The sequence below is a fragment of the Ostrinia furnacalis genome, unplaced genomic scaffold (genome assembly GCF_004193835.3).
Source record: "Ostrinia furnacalis isolate ACB-3 unplaced genomic scaffold, ASM419383v2 OfSCF4915, whole genome shotgun sequence".
NCBI classification, from domain to species: Eukaryota; Metazoa; Arthropoda; class Insecta; order Lepidoptera; family Crambidae; genus Ostrinia; species Ostrinia furnacalis.
Genome location: NW_021135154.1, coordinates 693615 through 704531, shown reverse-complemented (window position 1 = coordinate 704531; position 10917 = coordinate 693615). Strand labels below are relative to the sequence as shown.

General features: G+C 34.7%; 3 protein-coding genes across 3 annotated transcripts; 2 read left to right on the top strand and 1 right to left on the bottom strand.

Annotated features, from left to right (window-relative positions):
- Positions 1–11: 11 nt before the first annotated feature.
- On the top strand, positions 12–4201 carry LOC114360251 (uncharacterized). Its single transcript, XM_028314870.1, has 2 exons — positions 12–2147; positions 2223–4201. The coding sequence occupies exon 2, from the start codon at positions 2303–2305 to the stop codon at positions 4199–4201; it is 1899 nt and encodes a 632-aa protein (XP_028170671.1). The 5' UTR covers positions 12–2147; positions 2223–2302.
- Positions 4202–5633: 1432 nt separating this feature from the next.
- On the top strand, positions 5634–7521 carry LOC114360250 (uncharacterized). Its single transcript, XM_028314869.1, has 2 exons — positions 5634–7157; positions 7308–7521. Exons 1-2 carry the CDS (start codon positions 6022–6024, stop codon positions 7519–7521), a joined length of 1350 nt encoding a protein of 449 aa, XP_028170670.1. The 5' UTR covers positions 5634–6021.
- A 1272-nt stretch (positions 7522–8793) lies between these two features.
- Positions 8794–10607, bottom strand: Mtl (Rac family small GTPase Mtl). The gene is made up of 6 exons (XM_028314783.1): positions 10426–10607; positions 10227–10342; positions 9968–10117; positions 9737–9819; positions 9494–9654; positions 8794–9222 (listed from the first exon to the last, which is right to left on the bottom strand). Exons 2-6 carry the CDS (start codon positions 10340–10342, stop codon positions 9145–9147), a joined length of 588 nt encoding a protein of 195 aa, XP_028170584.1. The 5' UTR covers positions 10426–10607; the 3' UTR covers positions 8794–9144.
- Positions 10608–10917: the final 310 nt, after the last annotated feature.

Sequence of the window (10917 nt, the reverse complement as noted above, 5' to 3'; positions counted from 1 at the left end):
TCGTCTAATCTGCATTCTGTACATTTAGCAAATTTTTGGGAGTGTGTATAAATGAAGGGGTGAAAACAAAAACAAGAAAGTCAATAATTTATGAAGTGCTGTATTGTATTACACAAGTTTCATTCTTAAATTGCGCATTTTTCTTACAAATAATTGAAAAGTTATATACAATTCAAGCTTTATTTATATGTAAAGTAAATCAAAGCAGTCTATAAATATTTACCAAATAATATAGTAAAGCATAAATTAACACAATGTTTATATGATATCAAAACATAATCGTCCCTTCTAATTCATCTTACTTTAAAACTTGTCAACATAATCAGAAGCAGTGATATTGAAACATTGAAATTCTAATTAGTACGAAACATACAGGTTCGTAATAATTAGGAGAATTCTTAAGAGAATTAGAATTTTAATGTCTCAAAATTAGGTGCCTCTGAGAAATGTAGCATTTTCAAACATATTATTACTGAATACATAGTTTGTATTTTCTGTCTGAATCGTTATGGTAGACGTGAATGTTACGTCCATGACGTGATGTTTGTGAAATATCTGTGTTAATTTAAGGTTTATTGCAAATATTGCAATCGCCATCTGCCGCTACAATAATCTAGAGAGGCAGACCTCAATTAGACTACCTATTCCACTCTGCAATATATGATGGATACAAATTTTCTCTCTCTTTCGCTCGCCTATAAATATTTCCACGAGTTACAGAGACAAAAAATATTACAGTATTATTTCCTTGCAGAGTAAAAATTTGCAGCAACATGGCACAATAACTACCGAGAGTACAGATAAAGCGAGTATCAAGTCGGTTGCTGACCAAGTGCTAAGTTAGTAATTAGTTAATTTAGCTTAGCTGACAAAGCAAAATATTTTACGAGTTTAGTACTGCCAAGTGACCTACTTGAATTTAGCTTGGGTAGCTCTTGATCAGCAACCCACGTGTTTTTACATTTGTACCTTATTTTACCTAGTTCCTGTATTTCTAGTTATTGGTTTCGATATTTTTATTACTACAAGTAGTATTTGATTTAAGCAAAAATAGCATAATTAAAATGATGTGGCATACGCAATTACGTAAAATAGTAAAAGCTATCATTATTCATTTCATAATGATCTCGCCTTGTACAATTAACACGCACAACAGAAAAAAAATTGCGCATTGAGGGAAAATAACGGAAATTAAGTAGGTATATTTTATCGCAATATAACTAACAGCATTACTAGGTAGTTCGTTACTTGAAGAGTGAAGTGGAAACAGTTTTGTCTCACTCTTATAATATTCTATAAGGTAATGATCAAAATTATTAAATGCGTTACCTATTTTACTAGAACCTATCGTTCGTTTGTTTCAAATCATACATGGGAAGTAATATACTTTCCAGATAATATACATTTACTATAAATGCTCATGTTTCTCGACTTTAGTAAGATTCATAAATCATTTGTTGAATGTATTGTAATCTTACACTAAATATTCAAATACAAAAATATTTCGTCCTAGAAGTTCCTAATAACACACATCTCGTTGACCTACGTCAAGACATTTACATTATGTAAAGAAAAAGGCATATAAAGTAATTTTTACAGTCTTTTACGCCATTTTATTTTTATAAAACGGTGACCAATTGGCTGTGCTAACTTAACCAGCATGCAAATAAAATAAAGTATCTTTTGCGTTTCCTTTACTAGTTCAGCAAATTAACATAGTACATAGCTACACAACACACTGACAATTGTTAAGAAGAGCCATCTATTGGAGCGCGTGAGAAGCTCCAACCAAAGATCAATGGCAATACTATCACCGAGCACACCGCATCGATTACGTCACGCGATGTCAAGAAACCACAACAGATGGCGCTGAAGCACACCTATATAAACGATTGCACGGACGCTTAACGTCTCTCATTCTCATTTGAACTTTCAACTGAAATATTGTAAACGCTTTATTGTAAAGTAATAAATCCCAGTATATCTTCAAAGTCGCCTGATTTACCCGTGTTGATCCATACACACAAGAAGATTAGGAGTCACAGACAATAGCTAGAAATTAGAAGCCTAGGAACACACTCTGAACACGCAAACATTGGACCTTCAGAGCCGCATCATCCATCATCACATCGAGGGATCAGCAAAGGGTCTGGCCAAATCGTTCCTTTTTTCCCCCATCTTATCCCATTTCAATTTTACTAAAGCTGTGCTTGTTCCTCTAGGTACCGTGTTGTGCTTCCTCACGAGTCACGTACGCAGTTTACAGGAATTTGGTGAGTACCCACTTTTATAAATCGTCAAAATGAGTGTTGAAAACGTAACCGTTCGTTGTAAATCTCCTAATTTGTGCGTAGATTCTGATGATACTGTAATTAGAGAATTAAATAAAAAACGCGGTTCAATCAAGGGTAGACTGACGTTATTCGTAAAATTTGTAAATTCTTTTCATAGCCACTCTCGTCCTAGCGATAAACAATTAACCGAATTAAAATTGCGTAGTGAATTAGCCAAATCATTATTTAGTGAATTTAATAGCATTCAAAGCTCCATCGAAATGCTCATGGTGTTAGATAGTGAAACTGCAATTCAGTTAGAACATCGTGAATCATTTGAAAATATTTATTACGAAACCATGGCAGAAGCAGAAAGTTTAATAAAACGTTTTAGCCTTTCTGATTCAACTAGTGCTAGTTCTAGGTGTGAAGCTTCGATAAATATTAAGCTTCCTACTATTTCACTACCCTCCTTTGACGGGTCGTTTGAAAATTGGTTAGAGTTCAGGGATACCTACCTTTCTATGATTCACAACTCCACCCAGCTTGATGACATTCGTAAATTCCATTATTTGCGTACATCGCTAACTAGTCAGGCAGCTCAAGTTATTAAATCAATAGAATGCACATCAGAAAACTACACAATAGCTTGGGATTTGCTCAATGAGAGGTATAATAACGTCAAGTTGCTGGTACATAATCATGTCAAGTCTTTATTTACCATTCAAAATCTAAATAAAGAGACTTCATTTCATTTAAGGAAATTAATTGATATAGTTTCAAAGAATTTACGTGCCTTAAAGACACTCGGGGAACCTATAGAATATTGGGATACACTTATTATTTATATCATTACTTCCAAATTAGACGCAGTAGTTGAGAAAGAGTGGGAGGAACATAAAAATAATTTATTTACGCAGCATCATAAACGCATTAAGTTAGACGATCTCATTACATTCTTGAAAAATAAGGCTGACACTTTAGAAATGATTAAAGCGCATAATTCTTCATCATTTTCTAATAGTAAAGTCCCTTTTGATAACAATAAAAAACCTCAACAACAATCGCAACAAAAATCACATATTTTCGCTTCAACAAAAAATAATGTGAATTCCAAAAGTACCCGCACATGCTCATTATGCAGCGGAAATCATTCGCTTTATTCTTGTACTAAGTTTTTGGATTTAAACGTTAAAGAGAGATTAGAATTCGTTAATAATAAAAGGTTATGTGTTAATTGTTTACGAGCTGGACATTTCGCTTCAGATTGTTATTTTGGTCCGTGTAAACAGTGCAGTAGAAAACACAACAGTTTATTGCACAGTAACAATAATGATAAAGTAGAAAACGCATTAGTATCAGTCGTGGAGTGCCAACCGGATTCGAACCCCGTACTGCACTCGTCGGCAGTGTTGCATACAGCCGAACCGACACGAAACGAGAATTCGAACAATAGTTTGTATACGCAGGCGTCAGAAACTGTTTTATTATCCACAGCTTTAGTGGAGATAGCAGGTAATGACAATGTATATCATAAGGCTCGCGCTTTGTTAGATAGCGGCAGTCAACACTGTTTAATTACAGAAAATTTACGTAAAAAATTAAAAGTCGATTCGATACAGTCCACATATAATATCACAGGAATAGGGCATTCACACACTCAGTCAACAGAGTTGTGCGAAATTAAGGTCAAGTCATTAAACGGTGATTATAATACTCGCTGTAAATGTATAGTTTTGAAACATATAACTTCAAATTTACCAACAGTTCCATTACATTATAACTCTTTAGACATTCCGAATAATATTCAGTTAGCCGATTCGTTATTTTATTTACCGTCAAAAATTGACTTATTGATCGGGGCTGACGTGTTTTGGGAATTGTTGATAGAAGGTAAAATGCGATTACCGGCAGGTCCTTANTTATAATTCAAAATCAATAAATAACAAAATACAATGTCATCATTTGCAATCTTTACAATTAGATGAGCAGTTACGTAAATTTTGGGAATTAGAAGAAAATTATAGACATAAACCATATCTTACAGAGGAAGAACGCCATTGTGAACAGCTGTTTACTGAAACTACAAAACGTGCAGTTGATGGTCGTTTTTCAGTTCGCATTCCAGTACGAAATGAATTAGTACTTGATGAATTAGGAAATAGTTACGATATTGCAAAAAATAGATTTTTGTCATTAGAACGCAGGTTAGAACGGTCTCAAGAGTATAAAAAAATGTATAGTGATTTTATGCAAGAGTACTTAGACCTAGGTCACATGACACGTATTGAAAACTACACTTCACCTCATTATTTTCTACCGCATCACGGTGTCTTACGAGAGCAAAGTACTACTACAAAACTAAGAGTAGTTTTCAATGCAAGCCAAAAAACATCAACTGGCAAATCTTTAAATGATGTCCAAATGCCAGGGCCTGCATTGCAAAACGAATTGTTTTCTATAATTTTGCGTTTTCGTCAATATAAATTTGTCGCTTGCGCGGATATCGAGAAGATGTTCAGGCAAATATTAATTCATGAAGATCAAAGAGATTTACAGTTAATATTATGGCGAGAAAATCCATCACAGCCTATCAGTGTGTACCGGCTTAATACTGTAACATACGGTACGGCGTCTGCACCGTACTTGAGCAATCGTTGCATTAAACAACTAGGCTTTGACTGTACGGACGAAGACATTTCACGTACAATATTAACAGATTTTTATGTAGATGACCTTATAACTGGTTCAGATTGTATTGAGAAGTTATCACACATATGTAAGGGTGTATCTGAAACTTGTCTATCTGGTTGTTTTCCCTTAAGGAAATGGACATTTAATTCGCCTGAAAATATTTTGAATAATAACATAACTTTTGATAATTCCAAAAATTTTTCTTTAGATGAAAATTATTCCAGTAATACTCTTGGTTTAGGTTGGTTTAACAAAAGCGACGAATTTCATTTCACATCAAAAGTCAATTTTGAATGTAATAATGTTAGTAAACGACAAATTCTATCAATTGTTTCACAGATTTATGACCCTCTCGGTTTGTTAAGCCCGTTTATAATTATTGGCAAAATGATATTACAAAAGTTATGGTTATGTAAACTTGATTGGGACGATGAAGTACCTCTTAATATTTTAAGGAACTGGGAAAAGTTTATTGAAGCATTAACTTATTTACATAATATTCGCGTACCGCGTCATGTTGTAGGAACGTGTGACCATTCTAGGATCNAAGCCGTGTGGTGACGGCAGAGGAGAATACATTTGTCACCAACCCCTACTCTTCCCGCGGGTGTCGTAAGAGGCGACTTAGGGACTACACATCAAACAGAGAACGGGCAGCAGCGCTCTCTGAAAAACATCAATCTTTTAAACTGCGATCTCCTACTCACTTGAAGCATTAACTTATTTACATAATATTCGCGTACCGCGTCATGTTGTAGGAACGTGTGACCATTCTAGGATTGAATTACACATATTTACGGATGCGAGCGAGGCTGCATACGGTGCGTGCGCTTATGTTCGGACGTGCAATAGTAATGATGACGTCATCACGGTGAGATTATTATGTTCGAAGAGCCGCGTCGCGCCAGTGAAACCGGTTAGCATTCCACGGCTCGAGTTATGCGGTGCACTATTGGGAGCTAGATTGTATGATAAAATAATTAAATCACTTCGATTGAACTTTGACAAAGTTGTTTTTTGGACAGATTCTACTATAGTTCTCAGATGGTTGCAAATGTCACCACATCAGTTAAAGACTTTTGTTCAGAATCGCGTTGTTGAGATAAATGAGTTGACAAGCAACACAATTTGGCTGCATGTAAACTCATCAAATAATCCAGCTGACCTGGTTTCCCGTGGAGTACTTTTAAATGAATTAAGTTCATCAACTTTATGGTGGAACGGACCCACCTTTTTATTTGAAGATAGCATAAAATGGTCACAAAATCAAAATAATATTTTACAGAACTTAAATGATTTACCTGAGTTAAAACTTCCCACTACAAACTTGTTGTGTAGTAGTGATTCTAATTTACCTATCATTGATTTCAGCCGATTTTCTAAACTAAATCGATTACAAAGAACTTGTGCTTATGTAATGCGTTTTATACATAACATACGAACAAAATCTATTGATGAGCGGTTACACGGGCCGTTATCAGTAGAAGAACTTGATAAATCCTTATTGTTTATAGTTAGACAGGCACAAATAGAATCGTTTCCTGAAGAATACAATGCGCTTTATAATAATCTTTCTATAAATAAATCAAAACGTAATATTTCCAGTTTAAATATATTTTTTGATGCTGACAAAATCATAAGAGTCGGGGGCAGATTAGTTAATTCTGAATTTTCATATGACAAAAAGCACCCCATTTTATTGTGTAGTAAACATATCTTTACCTATTTATTATTTCAAAGTCAACATTTAAAATTATTGCACGCTGGGCCTCAATTAATTTTATCTCATATCAGAGACAATTGGTGGCCACTAGGCGGTAGAAACTTAGCAAAAAAAGTCGTTAACCAGTGTGTCATATGTTGTCGTTTGAAAGGTAAAATAGTACAACCAATCATGGGTAACTTACCAACTGAACGAGTAACTGCAAATTTTCCTTTCATAAACTGTGGAGTAGACTATGCTGGACCTTTATTTATTTTAAATAAGAAAGGTAGGGGTTCCAGACTAGAAAAATGTTATTTATGTCTGTTTATATGTTTTTCAACTCGAGCGATACACTTGGAACTAGTAACTAGTTTGTCTTCACAGAGTTATATTTTAGCACTGAAACGATTTATTTCCCGGAGAGGAAAACCTTATCAAATATTTTCCGATAATGGACGTAACTTTGTAGGAACAGCTCGTGAANTTTCAACTCGAGCGATACACTTGGAACTAGTAACTAGTTTGTCTTCACAGAGTTATATTTTAGCACTGAAACGATTTATTTCCCGGAGAGGAAAACCTTATCAAATATTTTCCGATAATGGACGTAACTTTGTAGGAACAGCTCGTGAAATTTCAGATTTTTTAAAGAGTAATTCTCAGTCTATCATTGATTACGCTTCAGATAATCACATTAAATTTAAATTCATTCCTCCTTACGCGCCTCATTTTGCCGGTTTATGGGAAGCTGGGATCAAGTCCTGTAAGCACCATATAACACGTGTGGTAGGAAATGAGGAGTGTCTATTCAAAAGGGGATATTTACATTTTTATTATTTATTAAACTGAGTATGCAGTCTTGTTCTTCGTGCTGAATACTCACTTTCGTCACTTGAATCTTAATCAAAACGAGNATAACCTTCCGCCGCTGAAATGGCGGTTAGGACGCATAATAACTCTGATTTCAGGCAGTGACGGCGTACCAAGGGTTGCTGTCATTCGGACGGCCACGGGCGTCATACACAGGGCATTCTCAAAGATATGCCCACTTCCGGTCGCTGAGGTGCCAGGTTCGAGGCTCGGCGCGTGACACGACGTGAGCTGAGATGTTGAGAGGGAGTCTCTCAAGGCCCGCCGGAATGTTAAGAAGAGCCATCTATTGGAGCGCGTGAGAAGCTCCAACCAAAGATCAATGGCAATACTATCACCGAGCACACCGCATCGATTACGTCACGCGATGTCAAGAAACCACAACAGATGGCGCTGAAGCACACCTATATAAACGATTGCACGGACGCTTAACGTCTCTCATTCTCATTTGAACTTTCAACTGAAATATTGTAAACGCTTTATTGTAAAGTAATAAATCCCAGTATATCTTCAAAGTCGCCTGATTTACCCGTGTTGATCCATACACACAAGAAGATTAGGAGTCACAGACAATAGCTAGAAATTAGAAGCCTAGGAACACACTCTGAACACGCAAACAACAATGTTTAGTATCTATTTGTTCATGGAATGATTTTTCCTACAGACATACTGTTTTAGACGCAAAGTTTAGTCATTGTTGCTACAAAAATAAAATGGCATAGCAACTAAATAATATTATGTAGATAAATAAACTACATTATTTAGAAATAAAATCATTCAAACCAACAAACATTATACTGTCATTATAACTAAAGCATATTTGTAGCTGCCCTACCTTCGATTAGTGATTTCAAAAATTATGCTTATCATTACAAATTAAATTAGTCAAGTATAACACTCTTATGTCAATAATAATTTAAAATACAATTAACAATAATGAAATCCTTTGAACAGTTATTGCCATTCACAAGTTGTTGGTTTATAAAAAATATCATTCAGCAAATCATAAACTTTCTTACAAGCACACCTATACCTCTCTCTATAAAAATCATAACAAATACAGGTCAATACTAAAAATTATAAAAAGTCCTTATCATTTGTTGCGAAAAATTCGAGATAAATTGAAGTGATTAATAATACTCACTAGCGTCTACTTCAGTCCTTATTAACAAGTCGCGTAAGAATATAATATCTCAAAACTTTGAGGTTTCAGTTGTGTATATAAAAATAACATTATCAGTATTTTTACGAGTATTAACAGTAACAATTTGTTTCTAACCATCGAAAGGTATAAACAAACTATGACATATTCTTAAACCCTACTTTAAATCTTTGGCATTTACATTTGCTTTGTATTCAACAAGCACACGTTTATAACTAAAAGATCAATATGTGATGCTCCTGATTTTATAAAATATCACAATGCGAAAAATCATGAATATTATGGCACAGATCATTAATTTTTTACTGATAATTGAGTAAATCTATATAGTTTTTTAAAGTGAGCAATGTCTCGGTATAGAAACACATTATTACTGTTGGTTTGAGATTCCTGCATGTCAAATGTCAATATCAATAGTTTTGTCATGGTATTTGTTATATTTACATGATAAGACACTTTCTCTGGTGCCTCTTTTGAGGTTCGGGTCTTAATACAGCTCTCACAGCTTCATCAAATACCTGAAAAAATACTCTTATTAGTGAATCCATATTGTAGATTGGCTATTAGTGTAATGAAATAGCTTTCATCTCAAGAGAAACAATTTAATTTGAAATGCTAATTTTCATAAGATAAGCTTTAAAGACCAGTTAAACATTTTTATTATACAACATGAAAAAATCTGAGTAGATCAAACAGGTATATCTATCTTTAAACACAACTTATAGCTCAAAATTGTTATCCATGTCTGAATTAATGCAATATTTTGCCACAAAAGGTATGTAAACTCACTTGTTTGAGGCCACGTTGTGTCAGTGCGGAGCATTCCATATATTTCACTGCTCTAATTTTGTTAGCAAGCTTTTGTCCCTGTTCTCTCTTCAAAGGTGACATGCCTTGCTCAGAGAGTAGACTTAGGGTTTCACGATCATCTCTCAAGTCAATCTTGGTTCCTGGAAATTATAAGTTTGTTTGAGTTATTTTTTGATGTGGTGCTGCAGATTTTCATGGATATAAAATCTTATAAGTGCTTACCAACTAATATAATAGGTGCATCGGGGCAGTGATGCTTTATTTCAGGATACCACTTGGAAGTAACATTTTCATAAGATGAGGGACTGTAAAACATATTGCACATTACTAAACTGAATACGGAAATCACATTTAGAATAAACTTTTGGTCTCATATACATAAACATAACAACAAGACAATTATTATTTCAACATAACTATTTCATAGTATTAGCCTTCATTAGCATTGATTACCTTGTAACACTGAAGCATATAAGGAAGACATCAGTTTGTGGGTAACTTAAAGGCCTAAGTCTATCGTAGTCTTCTTGTCCTGCTGTATCCCAGAGCCCAAGGGACACTGCTACTCCATCCACCACCATTGGCGCCGAATAATTGTCAAACCTGCAAACAACATCCTTGAAATGTTAACAACTCATGACGACAAATGATAAACAAACCACACATTCCATTTGCATACAATTAACAACTCGGGTCTAATAAGATAACTCACACTGTAGGCACATATTCGCCTGGAAAACTGTCCGTGGTGTATGAAATCAACATGCATGTTTTTCCAACAGTACCATCGCCGACTACAACACACTTGATCGGTCGCCCCGAGGACATCTGTTGAAACAAGAACTCAATGAAGACGAAACTATGACTCACGAAATCTGAACGTATGGAAAAACAAACTATTTTTTATTTACCTTTACGAAATATGGATGTTTTTTTCCAATAAACACAAATTAATAAAGACAGCAAAAGTACGATACTGCACAAATATTTAACACAAAATGCTTCATAGAATAAAAACTAATAAATCTAAATATGCTTGCTTTGATTGAAAAATGGATGCAGGATGACGGACAACACACACACGGCACGGAAAATGACGGATGTCGAAAGAATAGACAAAAGACAAATTAATTGTCTGTGATTATGACATTGATCTATACCTACATAGATAGCGCACTCTCTGCGCGGCGCGGCAGCGGATCGAGCTTCGTGTTGGAGATTTCTAGAAATATTTTGTCTCTATTATTATTATTTCTCGCCTTACAGAAAAAAATGCAAAAAAATCCTCGCCTTGCCGAAAAATCTTCGCCTTGTAAAAAAAGAATATTCTATTTATTTCGATTATTAATTGGATTAAGACGATACAATAACGATACCGATACGATCGTGAGTACTCCCCATAA

Excerpts from the sequence above, each read along its gene's own strand:
- Mtl (XM_028314783.1), bottom strand. The coding sequence starts at position 10,342 with ATGTCCTCGGGGCGACCGATCAAGTGTGTTGTAGTCGGCGATGGTACT. Across the intron at positions 9,655-9,736 it reads TGCACCTATTATATTAGTTG|GAACCAAGATTGACTTGAGA; the intron begins GTAAGCACTTAT and ends TATAATTTCCAG. Across the intron at positions 9,223-9,493 it reads CACAACGTGGCCTCAAACAA|GTATTTGATGAAGCTGTGAG; the intron begins GTGAGTTTACAT and ends GTATTTTTTCAG.